The 18326-nt window shown below is 39.0% G+C and overlaps 1 protein-coding gene across 1 annotated transcript in view; it reads left to right on the top strand.

Moving 5' to 3' along the window:
- The first annotated feature begins 663 nt into the window (after window positions 1-663).
- pla2g4f.1 (phospholipase A2, group IVF, tandem duplicate 1) overlaps window positions 664-18326 on the top strand; it is a 37530-nt gene continuing 19867 nt past the window's right edge. The window contains exons 1-20 of the mRNA XM_079832755.1: window positions 664-775; window positions 1043-1115; window positions 1475-1611; window positions 3232-3363; window positions 3461-3501; window positions 3648-3690; window positions 7153-7210; window positions 7361-7521; window positions 7745-7864; window positions 8122-8156; window positions 8318-8456; window positions 8602-8738; window positions 9017-9239; window positions 9318-9435; window positions 10530-10667; window positions 10896-11003; window positions 11792-11971; window positions 12235-12404; window positions 12513-12699; window positions 13696-13905. Coding sequence (XP_079688881.1) covers window positions 767-775; window positions 1043-1115; window positions 1475-1611; window positions 3232-3363; window positions 3461-3501; window positions 3648-3690; window positions 7153-7210; window positions 7361-7521; window positions 7745-7864; window positions 8122-8156; window positions 8318-8456; window positions 8602-8738; window positions 9017-9239; window positions 9318-9435; window positions 10530-10667; window positions 10896-11003; window positions 11792-11971; window positions 12235-12404; window positions 12513-12699; window positions 13696-13905 — 2419 coding nt within the window. The 5' untranslated portion in view covers window positions 664-766. The remainder of the gene's footprint in view (window positions 776-1042; window positions 1116-1474; window positions 1612-3231; window positions 3364-3460; window positions 3502-3647; window positions 3691-7152; window positions 7211-7360; window positions 7522-7744; window positions 7865-8121; window positions 8157-8317; window positions 8457-8601; window positions 8739-9016; window positions 9240-9317; window positions 9436-10529; window positions 10668-10895; window positions 11004-11791; window positions 11972-12234; window positions 12405-12512; window positions 12700-13695; window positions 13906-18326) is intronic.

The raw sequence follows: 18326 nt of genomic DNA, 5'->3' as shown, positions 1-18326 counted from the left end.
ATAGGTATAATTGTGTTTTGTAGCTCTTCATTCTCATTTTCTCTTTTCATTTAAATGTGGTTATGCTAAATAAACACTTACAAGGAAATGGGATGTGCATTTTAATGACTTAGGGAAATGATTTTGCTGAATAGGTTGGGAGCCATGACCTCTCACCGTGTAATATATGCTTGAAAGAGGAACACTGAAGCTACTTCATGATTTATATAGGCAGACTCGCCGAATATATTCTTCTGAAGTAACCTTGCATCCATTGACCTGGGTGAGTATCTACTTAAAATCCACAGAAAAAATAAGTCAGCAAGCGAATACTGCAATCTAAAGACTGACATAATGCAACTTAATGTAAGCAGAGCATCAGAACTCATTTTAGAAATAGAGGGGATAAAACATTGCAATATGGACACAGTTGCATAAGTTTAAAAATGAAACTCGTCTGGATGAAAAATTGGCAAAGAGATGACAGCTTTACAGTGTTTTTGAAGAAACAAAATGCTGTAAATGAACAGGAATTTTATCTTGAATTCCATTGAGGTCAATGTATGCTCTCCTGACATGCTTATATTTATGTTGTTATGAAAACCTGGCATTGGTATGCAGATGAAAAGGTTGACCCTATACAGGTGACTTTCTAAGAATACAGCATTGATAAGCAGGAAAACTAGATTTTCAAGCTGTGCCGCACCACTGTTGGCTCTTGCAAACACTTATTTTTTTTTGCCTCTGCAAAGCAGCTGGATCCTGATCTCCGCACAAACCCTCAACAATGCTTAAGGTTAGCTAGTCTTTCCTCTCTGAATTTCTTTAAAAGACTTGTAATGGAGATTTTTGTAATGAGACGCTGTTTGCGACAAACAATAGTTTTGACTTTACTTACCTAAATTGAGGAAGTTGTAATACTTGACTTAGTTTTAACCTTCTACGTGAGTAAACAGTGTAGATCTTGTGATCGTAGATTGTGTTATTCAAACACTTTTATTTTCAAATGGTATTATTTCTCAACCACTTCATTTTCTGTTTTTGGTGTTTTTTCTTTCAACAGAGAGAAGTCAAGCCATACTGGAATCTGTCTGTCAAAGTTTTAAATGGGAAGATCCATCGGTCCCATGACTACTGTGAGACAATCCGTCCTCTTAACAGCAGCCAGATATATTTATTTACACATTTAGCAGAAGTTTAAAACTTACAGCAAACATGTCTGAACCCGCTTGCAGTTTTGATTAAAAATGTGTGTTGTGTGGACTTGCTTGCTGGTTACATGTGTCTGTTTATTAATGTAATATGAGGTACAATCATTTTTCAAATCTCAAAGTCCTTTGCCCACCTAACAGATTTTTTTCTGGGCCTACAGGCACAACTAACAGAACAAAAATCTCTATTCATGATTATTAAGGGCTGTGCACTGTATACTGTAAATGGATCAAGTTTTTTTTCAGCTGTCAACTTTTCCAACCCGACCTCTATTTCTCTTTAGTGTCTGCATCTGACTGTTATGTCATCCTGAACTTACCAACGGCATCGGCCCGTACAAATCGCACCAAGACTATCCCAAATAGCGACAAACCTGAATGGAACGAAACTTTTATCTTCAGGGTCCCCAGCAACGTCAAGGTAAACCACTAAAATATTTGTCTGATCTAAGAATGTTTTCTTTTATTGTATCCTATTTCTAATTTCACTATTAAAAGAAAACATAAAAAAACATAAAAGATATGTTTTTAGTTGAGATTTAAATGAGGATATAATAGCAGTGTCACGCAGAGTAAGAGGGAGAGAATTCCAGAGTTTCTGGGCCATAGCACTGAATGATCTACCACCCATAGTAGAAAGACGGGAACAAGGTACAGTAAGTAGTTTTATGTCAGATGACCGGAGAGAACAAGGAGGAGAATAACAGAAGTTCAGATAAATAATGGGGAGCCAATCCATGAAGACATTTAAAAGTTAACAGTAGAATTTTATACGTGATTCGGACAGAAACAGGTAGCCAATGTAGATTATAAAGCAAAGGGGTAATGTGATCCAATTTCTTGACTTGATTGATGACCCTGGCAGCAGAATTTTGTACATATTGTAGTCTAGCAATTGTTCTAGCGGGCAGCCCAATAAGAAGTGAATTACAGTAGTCAAGGCGTGAGGTTATTAAAGCATTGATTAGAGTTTCTGTGTCTTTAGTGCTGAGAGCAGGTTGCAGTCGGGCAATGTTACGAAGGTGGTAGAATGCAGTCTTGGTAATAGAACTTATTTGAGCTTGAAATGTAAGTGAAGAGTCAAATGTTACACCCAGATTTTTAACAGTGTGAGATGGAATTAATGTGGCCCCATCAATAGGTAGACACAGTTCAGACTTTTTCTAAAGGGATGGTGGACCGAAAACAGTAACCTCAGTTTTATCATTATTAAATTTAAGGAAGTTTCTATGTAACCAGATTTTGATGTCAGTAATAAAAGTATTCAAAGAGTGCAGGGGAAGAGCGGAGACGGAGCGGGCTGATATGTAAATTTGCAAGTCATCAGCATAACAATGATGTAGCTGAGACCATGACTACGGATAATGTGACCAAGAGGTAACAGATAAATATTAAACAGAAGTGGTCCAAGAACAGAGCCTTGAGGAACACCCTGAGAGAGAGAACATGGAGAAGATATGAAGTTATGAATAGTAATAAAAAATTGCCTATCATGAGATATGATATGAACCAAGATAAAGCTCTACTCGTGATGCCGATAGCTGATAGCCGAGAGGTAAGTATATGATGGGATATAGTGTCAAAGGCAGTTATAAGGTCAAGCATGATGAGAACAGTAAGACAACCAGAATCAGCAGACATTAGCAGGTCATTAGTAATTTTTACCAATGCTGTTTCAGTGCTGTGAGCGAGAGTCAGATTGAAATGGACCAGGAAGATTGTTAGCAGAGAGATGAGCTTGTAGCTGAGAGGCAACTACATTTTCCAAGCAGTTTTGCAACGAACGGAAGATTAGAAATAGGTCTGAAATGATTTATCACTGAAGAATCCAGCCCAGGTTTCTTTAAAATAGGAGTGACCGCAGCTGTTTTTAATGATAGCGGGACAGATCCAGAAGAAAAAGAACAGTTGATCAGATGAACAATAGGAGGTGAGATTTCAGATAGGCAGTTTTTAAGAAGTGAGGTAGGAGGTGAATCTACCTGACAAGTAGATGAGCTAGTTTGAACAATTATGTTGTTTCCTCTGTTCTCCTACACAGAACATTCTGGAGATCTTGATCTATGATGAAGACCCATTCATGACAGATGACCAGTGTGCCACTATCTTTTTTGACATCAATAACCTTACACATGGGAAAAAGGAGACCAAATGCTTTATTATAAATGATACAGTGAGTGCTATAGAGATCTCCCATCTAAACTGACATCACAGCATAATAAAACAGACACGTGACAGAGCACTTGTGAATTTTTAACTTTCTTTCTCAGACCAAGGATGAACTGTGGATAGAGTTTGAGGTCACTAAGAGGTGAGTGAGATTGCCTTTACCAGTTCTCATTAACAATTGCAAAAATAGGTGCTAGTGAGAACCTGTTTTACAGATGCATGTGCATGCCTATACACATATGTACATGTCTGAACTAAATGTCTGTTTTGTGTGTCTATGTGTTGCAGCTCTGAGAGTCCAAGGTCATGTGTATCTAATGGAGTATTGGTGGTACGAATCTTTGCTACAGCTTTCTAATCGGTCTCATGGGTTTTTTATAGTCAATATTCTATGAAATTTGAAAGGGAATGGAGGATTTTGTTTTCCAAGGTGTACAAGAATCACTTATTGTCAGCTATTCTGAAACGGAGGACCCAGATGCAGAGTAAGCGTAAACAATTTATTGACAGGACAGTTTAACAAGGCACAAGGTATGGATGGACTGCATTTATATAGCGCTTTTAACAGACCTACGGCCATCCAAAGCGCTTTACATTTTGCCTCACATTCACCCATTCACACACTCATTCAGCCATGCAAGGCGCCATCCAGCTCGTCGGGAGCAGCTGGGGTTAGGTGTCTTGCTCATGGACACCTCGGCACTTGGTCAGGTGGAACCGGGGATCGAACCACCAACCTTCCGGTTTGTAGACAACCTACAGAGGCACAAGGTAGTGGAGGAGTGACAGTCCAAACAGAAGGGCCAACGGGGAACAATGACAGGACAGATGAGGGTGTCAGCTGGAACCAGCTGCAGGATACAGCAGGTCGAAGAACCACTGAGGACTTGACCAGGCCCGGTAGATAGTAGTGGCGAAGACAGGGCAGGGTGCAATGAAGCAAAGATCAGGTATTTGCTGCTCAGACTCAGGACCAGTCTAGCTGCCAGGCAGAAGGAACCAGGCAGGGAATCCCAGGGAGTAGGCAGGAACCAACACGAGACAACAATCAAGACAACAAAACAAAACAAAAAAACTGGCAAAATTAGTATAACTGAAGCTAGAAAAGGGAAAAATAAAAGACTAGCTAACAAAAAAGAGGAAAAAACAAGAAAAAACTAAAATAAAGCCTCAAGAAAACTAGAGCAAAATAAAGCCTGAAACTTGAATAGACTACAAATTCAGGAACAAAGAAAATAAATTAAAAGCTAGAACTGACAGCACTAAAGCTAGAACTGCCTTGACAAGCTATGCGAGAAACATTTGGACACACTGAATACGTACAACGAACCAGCAAAAATAAGAGGGAAAGTAGCTCAATATAAAGGGATCAGCACATGAGGAACAGAACAGGTGAGCACAATTAGTGAAACGAGGACAAGACTAGGGCTGAATCCGAAATCGCCCCCTAAATGACTCGGTTATTTAACATAACCTAAAGTTCCCTGAGAGAAGGGAAACGAGTATTGCATAGCAGTACGCTAGGGGAAAACTCCTTTCCTCGAGAATATGAAGCAGAAATTATTATAATTTATAATTGTATCTATGTAAAACGCAGTGCGGCCAAGACTGCATGCTAGATCTCCCGCACCTGGGACTGTATAAGCTACAACCCTTAGCAAAAAGAGAAGGCTGGCCATGGATTTCCCGATCGCCTGGGCAGTGGCTTTGGTGGCTCGCAGGGCCAAGTCAGTGGCGCTGCGAAGATCCTTGAGTGCTTCAGGGTCAGGGATAGACTCGTCCAGTGAGCGGAGAAGTTTAGCCTGAAACACCTGGAGTACTGCCATTGTGTGAAGAGCCGACACCGCCTGGCCGGCGGAGGCGGAGGCGTAAGCTTGACCGGCGAGGGCTGACGTGGTGCGGTAGGGTTTAGACGGGTGCAACGCCTTTGCTTGCCATCCTCTGGAGGAGGGTGGGCAGCGACCGCTTCCTTGAGCGGGGGGATGATCTCGTAACCTTTTTCCCTCGCGCCGTCGACAGTGGAGAGTGCTGGGGACAAGGCAGATTTGCCGCGTGCTGAAAATGACGCCTTCCAAGCTTTAGCTAGTTCGTCATGAACTTCTGGGAAGAAGGGGACGGGCTTTTGCGGAGAAGAACGGCGACGGCCTTGCAGGAACCATTCGTCCAATCTGCTTCGCGAAGGCTCTTGGGGCTGGGACCACTCGAGCTCTAGGTCTCCCGCGGCCCTCGTGAGCACGCGGTCCAGTTCCGCGTCAACTCTCGCCCTGACGCTCGTGGTGGCCTGCGTCGAAGCTGAGTACTCCGAGACAGAGTCCGACCACGCTCCAGATGCAGCTTGTGAAAAGCTGTCATCGTCGTCCTCTTCCCGTCGGGGTCCACCGAAGGAAACTGAACAGGTTGCTGCAGTGGAGGGCGCTGTTCTTCCTGCATGAACGTGACGGGTGAAGGCGAAACACGTGGGGAATAATCCGGCGTGTTTTGGCCAGCTTGCTCTGGTAGCCTCTGGTCACAGCGATTTTTCTTGCGCGGTGCGTGAGGGAGAGCAGAAGGGGAGGGATCGTCCTCAAAGATGGCTAGCCGAGCCCGCAGGGTCTGCATTGTCATATCCTCGCACCTCGGGCAGCCGCCCTGTGAGAGTGCAGCCAGGGTGTGGTCTCGTCCGAGCGCATGTGATGTGGCAATCCCCGCCGAGCAGAGGGCCTCTGCATGAGGCGCAAGATGGACGAGGCATTTGTAACAACGCGCTCGTACACTAGAATACACAGATAATGCAAAAAGGATATAAAGCCGGATAGCGCAGCTTGAACGGCAGAAGGTCTGAAGGCGGATGGCTCTGGCGTCCTCAGAAGTGCACGTAGTTCCGCTGAGGTGCTGTTCGACGGTGGCTTCAATGTCCGGAGATCAGCGATGTGGAGAGTCCCTATGGCGTGACAGGGTCCTTTATAGACTCAATATGCAAATTCAGGCAGGCTTTTAGGTGGGAGCTCAGGTAGTCACCTTATTGGGCCTCCCGCTCAGCCGCCTCGCCATATGTTCCCTGCAGTTGTCGCAGCACAGCCAATCAGCGTGCGTATGCGCTCTGTAGGATCTGCTGGGCAGCTGCACTGCCTTTTACATAGATAAAATTATTAAATATAATAATTTCACGAGAAAACTTCATATTCTCGAGGAAAGGAGTTTTCCCCTAGCGTACTGCTACGCAATACGAGTAATTCTCTCGAAAGGGAACCCTCAATCACTATTCCCTACTAGTCCACTAATATAGTTCACTTGAAGGAGTGAATGAAAACGAGTGCGTGAAGTCGGACAGCCGCTGTGTGTACATCGGCTGTACACTCGTTATTGCGGTGACATGTGATTGAATGAGTGCACTCAATAACGTCCACTATGGTTTCGGACACCACTACAAATGGCTGATCCATCAAATAATGCCCTAATTGAGGGTATAGGGGGCGATTTCGGATTCAGCCAAGGACTAAACAAGAGGGCGTGGTAACAGGAAACAAGGAGGCGGGACACAAGGAGCACATGGCAAACATAAACAAAGACAGTGCCATGTGCTTAGACACAACACAAACATAGAGACAATAAACAATGACAACACAGACAAGGCTGCCAGAGCAGAACCCTGACACTTATATAAGTTCTGAACTATAAGCAGGGCTAAAGATGTCTTTTTAAAAATCTTTGGTTTCAGTATAGGCTATGTTTACTCTTACCTCTAAATTCTCAACAAACAAAAAAATTCTAGATAAGCATAATCAGATAAGCTTTATGCTTTCCCATGAATCAGACAGGTCCTTTTTGTGAGCTGAATGTGGAGATTGACAAGCTTCTCAAGATGTCTGAAGGTAAATATAGACATTTTCATCCAAATTTCACATAGATAACATATGGCTACTGATGTAATAGAAAATAAAATGCATAAGCAGTGTAAAAGTAAACACAAGAAAGTGATATAATCACAGAGGTGATTTTTGCCTATTCTCTTTGTGTTCCAGCAACGCAGAACATGGTGTTAAAACTAAAAGGAGCATACAAAGAGGATTTTGTGATCTCAAATTCTGAAGAAAGCACCGGCTTCGACAAAACATTACGTTACTACATGAACCGAGACCTGGAAACTGAGCTTAATCTGACCTCTGAGACTGTTGTCAACACAGTAAATGTACGCCATTGATGTGCAAGGGTCATTCCTGACTCACATTGTTAATTGAAAATTAAAGTTAACTAAAAACTACACATTCATTCTCGATATTTGTTGCCATAGGAAACAGTATGTATGTATATATGCCTCTGTGGGGTTGTAGATTTGTAAAGCATCTAAAACAGAAAGTGTGCAACAAAAAGGCTTTAAATGTTTGTTTAAACATACTTTTCTCCAGGCTGGGACAGTTGTAGTGGATGCTGCTGTTCCAAACCCTGTCGACATCGAATTGACGTCTTTTCCTTTAAAACCACTACCAGCCAAACACCAGCTTACTGTCTCTTTCCCTGTAGGAGAGGTGAGTACTGTAAAAATCAACTTTGCTTGTAGGTTATTGATTGAATGGCTCTCCAAAAATGGTTTATTGATAACATAGTAACTTTTAAATGAGCATTATAAATGGCTCTCTTTATCTTTATAATATAATTAATATAATATAATATAATATAATATAATATAATATAATATAATATAATTAAACCATACTGTATTTGTATTCATACTCAGTGCATTTTATCTAAATAAACCTATCTTTCTTTTCTTTTTTTTTCAAAGAATAAAGTTGATCTGCAACTGAAAACAGATGATCGGTAACCATGAATTCATTTATACATATCCTCAGTAATACAACATTAAATTATAATTTGGATGTGTAAAACAAAACATTGTAAACTGCAATACTATTTATCAGCTTTCATTTCAAATCCATCTTAATGTTAGAATAAGGATGTTTTTGTTTTTTGTTCCGAAGCTCTGATGAAGAGCTGGATGTGCGTCTGGATTTTGATATTCCAGTGGAGGAAAAGAATTTTCTGGTGAAGAGAAAAAAAGTCGTGTCACAAGCTCTACAGAAAGCTCTGAATCTCAGCTCTGCACCTGAGCCCGGCAAGGTACAACTGAAGCAAGCACACAAAAAAACACACTCAACAAAGAACTAAGATTGTGATATACACAACGGTATACACAATAATAGAACAAATACCCATTAAAAACGAATGTAATCTGATCAGATCTGTGTATGATGTAACCTCTCAGGTCCCGTTGATGGCTGTGGTGTGTTCTGGAGGCGGGAGCAGAGCATTAACATGCACGTACGGTAGCCTTAAAGGTCTTCAGAAGATTCAACTTCTTGATGCAGTCAGCTACATCACAGCGGTTTCAGGTGCCACTTGGTGAGATCGAGGAGCCTCAATGTACTTTTAAACATTACTTTATATCTTGACTGATAATCACTCAGTGAGCCATTTTTCCCGGAAGTCAGTTAGATCGAGAGTACCAGTTTTGTGTGTAGTATGCATCAGACCGACTGAAAAGATACTTTTAAGTATAATTAACCTAATTTAAGAACAAAATAAGTTGATGGGTCCACCACCCTGATCTGCATATCACAGTCACAATGTCATATGGCTAAAGAATTGATCATGTTTTTTGTTTAATCTCTGTAATTCAGGGCTTTATCCTCTATTTATGAAGACCCTAACTGGTCAAAGGGGGGCTTTGATAAGTCTATGGAGTCTATAAAGAAGGAACTCTCTAAAAAGGTGCTCAGTATGTTCTCCCTGGAGCAGCTACGGGAATACAAACAGAAGGTGGAAGAGCGAGTGAAAGAAGGACACCTTGTGTCTCTCATCGATATGTGGGGTCTGGCTTTAGAATATCTTTTCAAAGGCAAGGTAAAAAAGCACAAAATGTGTTTGCTGGCTCAGTATTAACATTTGGTACGTTATATATAATACACTTTCCTTTTATAGAAACGCATGGGTACACTATCTGAACTGCAGAGGACAGTGTGTGACGGCCAGAACCCTCTACCCATCTTCGCAGCTGTCAACCTGAAGAATGGCAAGACAGAGAGTATAGTAGATGCAGGTATGTACAAGATAATGGCCATTCAGCTTCTATTCTCAGATTAAGACATATAAGGAAATGTACATAAACATCCCACGGGCAACATTTTTGTAATATAGGTGTGTTAATTGTGTCAAACAAATATTCCTGACCTAAGTCCACTTTCTGGATTTCTTTTAGGATGCAGATGCTGCCTGCTATACTGTTCTTAAATTTGTATCTCACACATGATATTATTTGACGTAAATATATATTCTGCTTTGTTTCAAGAATTATTATATTTCCTGGAATAATATGCACATATACATACAGTATTACATAATGCTTACATAATGTACTTGTACAGAGAAACTGCTGTGCCATAGTTTGAATAAGCTACTGTATCTTTTTACAGGGTGTATTATATCTGTTAGACAGTTTACATATCTGTCAGACTTCTGTCTAAATGAGTGGTTCAAATTGATTCTGATGAAAAGACTGGTGTTGAAGTTCTCTTTATTTAATAAAATGCGTTCATTTGGAACGGCCTACAGCGGCGTCAAACATAGATAAAACTTGAGTTGCCCATATTATATAACATAAATTACCTATGTTTGTGTAATATACTTGTGTATACAGTATAATACATCCATGTGTATTAATACATTTTACATTAAAATAATATTAATTGTCTGTGCGATGTTTAATATGAAAATAAACGTTATTTATACTATATGTATTATCCTATTCAATTATAATCATGAGAGTTGCATTGTAACTGTTGCATCTCACACACTTTATACCCTTGAACAGTCGACTACCGCACATTTATTGTATTCAAACTTCTTAAAGTGCTGGAGTGATCCGCAATGACTCTTGGGTAAATTTCCCTTTTAGCTTCCTGTGAAGCGATCTATTGATGGCTATACAAGCCTATTCTGCAACAGTTTCAGAAGATATAAACACATGCAAATGATTTCCTTATCCAAAGACTTACAGAAAATTTTATAATAGGTTCACTGTTTGGTCAAGAAAAGAGTAGATAACAAACAATTAGCTTGTAGCTTTACAGTGTTGCGACTAAAAGTGCTTATAGCAGATTAAATATCCCATGTTTATTTCTGTTCTCTATTTAGAATGGTGTGAGTTCACCCCATATGAGGTTGGGATTCCCAAATACGGTGCCTTTGTACCTGCACAGAACTTTGGGAGTGAATATTACCTTGGTCACATGGTCAAGAAACTCCCTGAAACTAGGTTGTCCTTTCTTGTGGGTGAGTGCATGTGTGTTTTGTACATAATGATGACATAAAATAGAAGATAACCTGAATACCATAAGGAGGAGAAAGAGAAAGTGGCATGTTGTCCTCTGAATCTGAACATTTGTGTAGCTTATTATGGCCAGTAGGGGGAGTCTAGCCCTGATTCTGTGCTGTAAGCAAACGATGTTAACTGGAACCAGTCACCATTAGTAAGTCTAAACTCTGTGTGTGTTTATTTAGGAATGTGGAGTAGCATTTTCTCTATAAATCTGACAGAGATTTGGCGTCTTGCCACAGGAGTCGCCCCTTCCTGGACCCCTTGGTTTGGAGGTGGGGTCAGTAACACAGGTGAGAGTTTTTGATGCATTTTAAACCCTATGTGTATACTTGACAAAAGTTTGGGGTCAATAACATTGTTTACTTTTTTTCAGCAAGAATGCATTAAAGTGATCAAAAGTGACAGTGAATACATTTATAATATATTAATTTTTTTAAATAAATGCTGTTTCTTTGAAAAAAAAGTTGATCAAAGAATCCTGAAAAAACTGTATCACAGTTTTTCACAAAAATAATAATTGTTTTCAACATTGATTATAATAAGATTTTTTTTCTTGAGCACCAAATCAGCACATTATATTACAAATTAGGGCTGTAAAAAAATGATTCATCGCAATTAATCACATCCAAAATAAAAGTTTGTGTTTACACAATGTGTGTGTACTGTGTATAAGGTATATTTGAATACACACACATACATGTTAAGAAATATTTGCATGAATATACTGTATATATATTTATATTATTGATATTATATATAAATATAAAATAAATCTTCAATATATACATGCATGTGTATACACATAATATGTAAACACAAACTTTTATTTTATATGCGATTAATCACGATCGTTTGACAGCACTATACAATGATATATATTTTAGCAGATTTCACAATGTTATTGTTTTTACTGTATATTTGATCAAATAAATGCAGACTTGGTGAACATAAGAGAGTTTAAAAAAGAACATAAAAATATTACTGTCCCCAATTTTTTTGAACATTTGTAGTATTAAAAAAGTATTTCATAATTATATATTAACTTGAAATAATTGTCTTCTTGTCCTCTTCTGTAAAGAGACTGACAGTAAACCAACAGCACTTGGCACATACCTGGTCAGCCCTGTGACTGACTTTGCTAAAATGCTGTGTGGCTTTATGACTAGCCGCCCCATTGTCAGCCAGATGTACAACTTCCTGAGAGGCTTCAACCTGCACAGGAACTACAAGGAGAACACAGGCTTTATCGCATGGAAAGGTCTAAGAGCTCTACTTATTCCTTTAAACACTTCAAGTGATTCTGTGTTTTTCACCCCCTTTTGTTGTTAATCAGTTCTGATTGGATTACAATTGGGTTTTTAAAATTACTTTTATTCTACTATATCTTATATATCATTTCAAGTTTATGTAATTAGGGCCCGAGCACTGATGGTGTGAGGACCCTATTGGAATTGCTCTGTTTATTATTGATGTTTATTATTGTATGAATTATAATCAGGGCCCTTTACACATTGTCTACAGACACACACCCAGATGCCTTTCCTAACACCCTGACTCCAAATGATCATGTGCTGAGTTTAGTAGATGCTGGACATGCCTTAAATTCAGGATTCCCTCCTGTGGTTCGCTCTCACAGACATGCGGACGTTATTCTGTCTCTAAACTACTCCTGGGAACAGGATCAGTTTAAGGTGAGGGAGACCTGGAAGAGTATGTAAGATTTGGTTGAAATCGATATGTCAGGATCTTAAGAAACTTTGAAAAATGAAAAATACATATTTATGCTTGTTTGTGCCCAGGTCATAAAGCAAACTCAGGAGTACTGCACTGATCGCAAGATTCCATTTCCGAAGATCGATTTCAAAAAGGTGGAGTCAGAGCCGCTGAAGGAAGTCTATGTGTTTGAGGATAAAGACAGTCCAGATGCTCCCATAGTGCTTCACTTTCCCATGGTCAATGTCTCATTCAAACAGTTCAAAGCTCCTGGTAAGCACTGGACATCACTAATAGGCCAACACTAATGTCATGTAAGGCAGAACTGTATTTATATTCCTCAAATATATATATTATATATATATATATATATATATATATATACAACGTGCTCAAATTTGTGAAAATAGATTAATTATTGCCTATAATGTTACAAAAGATTTTATTTAAAATAAATGCTGTTTCTATTCATCAAAGAATCCCGGAAACAAAAATGTTTTGCACAACTGTTTTTAACATTGATAATAATCATAAATGTTTCTTGAGCAGCAAATCAGCATATTAGAATGATTTCTGAAGGATCATGTGACACTGAAGACTGGAGTAATGATGCTGAAAATTCAGCTTTTCATCACAGAAATAAATTACATTTTTAAAATATATTCAAATAGAAAACAATTATTTTACATTTTAATATTTCACAATATTATTTTTTTTGTATTTTTAATCAAATAAATGCAGCCTTGGTGAGCATAAGAGACTTCTTCTAAAAACGTTAAAAATCTTACTAATAATTTTTTTTTGAACAGTGTATTTCTTAAAAATAAAAAAAATCAATATGACTTACTGAATGGCAGTGAAATTTAAGAGAAATTAAAGCTTCAAGTTTGAAAATCTTCCTTTTACTTGTATTGATAGAATGCTCAGCATTCAATTAGTAACTGAAGATAATGACAACATTAGTATTTGCATATCTTATTGTTCTTTCTTACACAATTTGCATACTGAGTTGTGATTGGTCTTTTCTTCATTTATAATTTTACAATGCACAGACTGTCATTAATGGCCAACCAGCTCTAAAAGTCAAAGCTTACCTAAAACTTGAACAATATTCTTTCATTGGTTTTAAGTTGATACTGTATTCTATGCATTACCGGTTGGATTGTAGTTTATTGTGATTAGACATTGCCTTCTTTCAGAAGCCTATGTCAGCTCAAATGCTCAAATAACCAATGATAATGTAAAATTATTTGTATATGTGTGGTGTAGGAGTGAAAAGAGAAGGCGAGACGGAGCGGAAGGAGGGAGCCGTTGATGTTGAATTGAACAGTACCTCCTCTCCATATCTCACTCAAAACCTGACTTACACACCGGAGGATTTCCAGAAGCTTATCAACCTCACTTCCTACAACATCCAAAACAACAAAGACGTCATTTTGAATGCGCTAAGCAAAGCACTAAACAGAAAAAGGCAGACAGGTGAAGCTGCACCAAAAAGAAGGCGGCAGTAGGAAACTGGCCGTTCAGCGTTTACACAAAAACCAGGATCACATAAAACACAAAAGACTGAGGCATGGTGATCTGCAACACTGTTACCGTACAGTACATTTCTGAACAGAAAGTCTCTCTTCTGCACCCCAATCAAAGCCTTTTTTAAATGTTTATGTAGTAAAGTTTTATCTTTGTCAATCTTATTATTAAATGAAAAATCGTTTGCAATGACATACTTACAAAATCACTTGGTTGTTGTAACTTTTCTTACAATTTTTGTTATTTGTGTTGAAAAAAATTGAAGGCATTAATTTCAACATCAAAAACAGTTTTAATAGGTTAAGGCCACTAATTTGGCAAACCAAACTGATTAATTAAAATATATTTTATTTTGTTTTAATTTATTGACATTTTAGATAATAGCTGTTACGATCTGCCTGTTGGTTTTCGTTTTCATGGACTTTTAGTTTGTTTTTCTTAGTTACCTGTTTCCTTTGTTCCATTTTCCCGCTCTTCATTTGTTACCATGGTTATTGATTTTGGTTATTGATTTTTCATCATTGAGTTCATTAACCCTGTGTATTTAAGTCATTCATTTTATTCCATGGTATTCATTGTCTGATTTTGTTGTGTTTTACAAGCTGTGTCGTTTGATTTTCTTCACTATTGGATTATCTGTGTCTCTTTGACTAATAAACTTCATTTCTATTTGAACTACGTTGTCTATCTTCTTCCTTAACGTTACATTAGGCAACACATGCCAGCAAACCCAGCAATCCGTAGTGTACAAAATGATTCATTTCTGATTGGCTAAACTGTAAGAACACTCAGGATTTTAACAATATCAGGTGTTGAAGACATATTATGAATAGTATTCCACACACAAAATATGTGGCAAGTTTTATGGCCAATATGACTCATTTACTGTGTATAGGGTGTTGTTGGGGTGTGCCATAGCACTGCATATCATTGAATGGCATCATTAAATTGTTTCGATACAAAATACACTGACCATCCTAGAGTCTTCCCTGGATTAGAAGCAGGCTGGGGCATGAATGAAAGTCAAATTGCAAATCAGGTTTATTGACAAAATGTCAGACTTTCAGCTGTTTGCAAAAACTAACCAAACCAAAGTAATTGAAATAGCTCAACACAACAAATGTGGTTTGCCCAAATTCAACCAAAAATGCAACTTTCAATGACTTTTGTAGTCTCAAAATTATTTAACTCCTTCATGGCAAGCATCTTTAGTACTTAGCAGAACACCCGTTTGCTGTTATGACCTGCTGCCAATGAGATGTATAACCAGACACCAGCTTCTGGCAGCGTTTTTGAGGAATCTTAGCCTATTCCTCATGAGCAATGGCCTCCAGTTCAGTAATATTCTTTGGTTTGCGTGCTGCAAATGCTTTCTTCAAATCCCACCAGAACTTTTGGGGTTCAAGTCAATTGACTGTAATGGCCACTGTAGCATCTTCCAGGACTTCTGCAACCAAGCCTTGGTGGGATTTGAGGTATGCTTGGGATCATTGCCCTTTTGGAAGGTCCAATGATGCCCAAGCTTCAGCTTCCTCACTGACGGCATGACGTTTTCTCCTAGGATTTACTAATACTTCAATGAATCAATCTTGCCTTCCACACGCTGCAGGTTTCCAGTGCCAAAGGCTGCAAAGCAGCCACAGAGCATCACAGAGCCACCACCATGCTTAACTGTAGGCAGAGATTTCTTTTCAACATATGCTTCATTCTTCTTCCTCCAGACATACTGCTTATCCATAGGGCCGGAGAGTTGTTTCATTGCTCCACAGAACAGAATCCCAAATCTTCCGTGGCTTATTTATATGATTTTGAGCAGATTGGAGCCAACTTTTCTTGTGCTTTTTTTTTTACTGTGCAAGCTGAAACCTGCTCTCGCTGTAGGTCTTTTGCAATCACTTGAGGGTTTTTCTGAACCTGCCTTCTCAGAAATCTGGTTGTAGCCGTTGATAGCTCCCTTTTTCTGCCCCGTCCAGGTACTGTAACCACTGTTCATTTAACTGTGTCTCTATAGGAACATTTAGTGCCTTCCCTATCTTTTTGTATCCTGTTCCTTGTTTGTGAAGGGATGATATCCTCTTAACTTTTTGGACCATTCTTTTGACTTAGCCATATTTCAAACATGCAGTCAAACATGACACTCAACAAACCTAGCCAGTTCAGATATTTCATGTGTTCTAGCGCTAACTATCTCCTAACGAAGCCCTTAGTTGCATCAGGTGTGCTTGGGACAACACCTGTTTTGCAGATTTGTGCTGTTGTGAGGGATTCTATTCAGGGGGTTGAATCGTTTTGAGACAGCAGAAGTAATTAAAAGTTGCACTTTCAGTTGGATTTAGGGGGACATTTGTTGTGTTGCACTATTTAAATTACTTTTGTTTGACTTGTTCATTGGAAACAACTGAAAGTCTGTACATTTTTGCCAGTAAACCTGATTTGCAATGGGGATTGAATCATTTTGATTACAACTGTAATTATCAGATTAAACAAAAACATACTGCATAAGCTTTACAAGGAAACAATGCAGTGTTAATGGTTTATAATGGCTCAATTTTTTCTGAAGGAGTGTGATGATCCCAGTTGAATGACAGGAGGGCTAGGCTGGTATTTATAGGCATGGGAGGGTTTTCTTCCACAGAAGAAAGACTTCCTTAGAATACACCCGAAATGTAGCTTTCCAAGTTAAGTTTCAACTCTCACAATGTATCACCTTGATTTTCATAATCACAATCAAAGACAGTCCCCAGACAATGTATTTAAAGTTTGGCATGCAGCCATTGAAAACTTTTTTCAAATGTTTTTTTCAAAAAGTTGAAGCTTTTTTTTTTCTTCTGTTCTACACTAAAAAAATGCTGGGTTGTTTCAACACGTTTGGGTCAATTGTGGGCAAACCCAACCGTTGGTTTTGGTAACACTTTAGTTTAGGGTCCAATTCTATTTGCTTATATTAGCATGCATATTTTTAGGATAAAGGCTGTTTATTAGTTATTGTAAAACACATTAATGCCTTATTCTGCATGACCATATTCTAAACTAAACAAGTAGCTTACTAACTATCGATGTAACGTACTGCTCCGAAACACGAAGGTTGAGGATCCAAATGCAGCTTTATTGAAGGGTAATCCACAATTGTAGTCAAAAACAGGCAAAAGGTCATACACAGGCAAGCAGTCAAAACAAGCAAACAAGACAGGAGAGACAGGCAAAAGGGTAATCCAAAGCCAAGAGACAAGAAACCAGGGAAAATGCTCAGAAATGCAGTGATACAACTAACAAGACTTCACCATGAATGACACAGTGAACATGGTATATAAAGGCTGAGGTAATGAGGTAAATGAGACACAGCTGCAAACAATGAGTGCTGATGAGTCCGGGCAAAGGAATATGGGATATGTAGTCCTTGATGGAGTGACAGTCTTAAAGGGGTGGTAAACCACGATTTCACTATTCTAACTTACGCTAGCGTGTAATGTTGCTGCTTGAGCATAAACAACATCTGCAAAGTTGCAACGTTCAAAGTTTAAAGCAAAGGGAGATATTTGCTTTTAAATAAATAAATTTCTAAGGACTACAGCAAACGGCCGGTAGGGACTACAGACTTCCTCCAGGGTTGCGGACATCACCAACCCCAATATTTACATAAACCCCTCCTCCGAGAATATTAAATAAGGGGGGTAAGGCCATTTTGTATTGCTGTGTTGTTGTGGTATAGTTAGTGTTGCTGCAATGGTGACGAAACGCTATTATTTTCATCCGGATTTCAGGTCTGGGGTACTTGCTTTGTTGAGCCTTCCTAGGGAGGGGGGTGCGTTGCAGTGCATTTAACATACAGCATGTTATATGCATGTGTGTTTGAGACAGAGGGGAACAGGTCGCAGATATATGCTGCCCATCATAAATCACGAGACAGACAGGGGTCGGAGGAGAAGACTGGAAAATGTGACATAATGGAAAATATTCGTCTGTATTTGCAATTCATGAGCCGCGGTTCAGCTGCGCGAGATAAACACTGCCAGTGTGTGGATGCACGACGCGCGCGCTGCACATTTCACGGAGGAAAACTTCCACAATCTTCGCAAGTTCAATGCAGGATTTGCACAACGGCTTGTCCTGAAAGATGGATTTAAAAACAGAAGCTGTTATAGGCGCCATCTATGTGTTTTCCTGTAATAGGTTAATTGTACATTGTAGCAAGGAAGTAAACAGATGACAACGCTGTTCTGCAAACCAGTCTGTTAAATGCTCATTCATACTTAACGTTATCCGACGAACACCTAACATTACAAACACCTAACGTTAAAATCTCAACAGCGAACTTGGCATTAGTGTAAATTATTCTTTGATTAGAGCTTTTATGTATTGTTTATCTACAG

Source organism: Gobio gobio (assembly GCF_949357685.1).
Source record: "Gobio gobio genome assembly, chromosome: 13".
Lineage (NCBI taxonomy): Eukaryota > Metazoa > Chordata > Actinopteri > Cypriniformes > Gobionidae > Gobio > Gobio gobio.
This window is presented reverse-complemented; position numbering and strand designations above follow the sequence as displayed.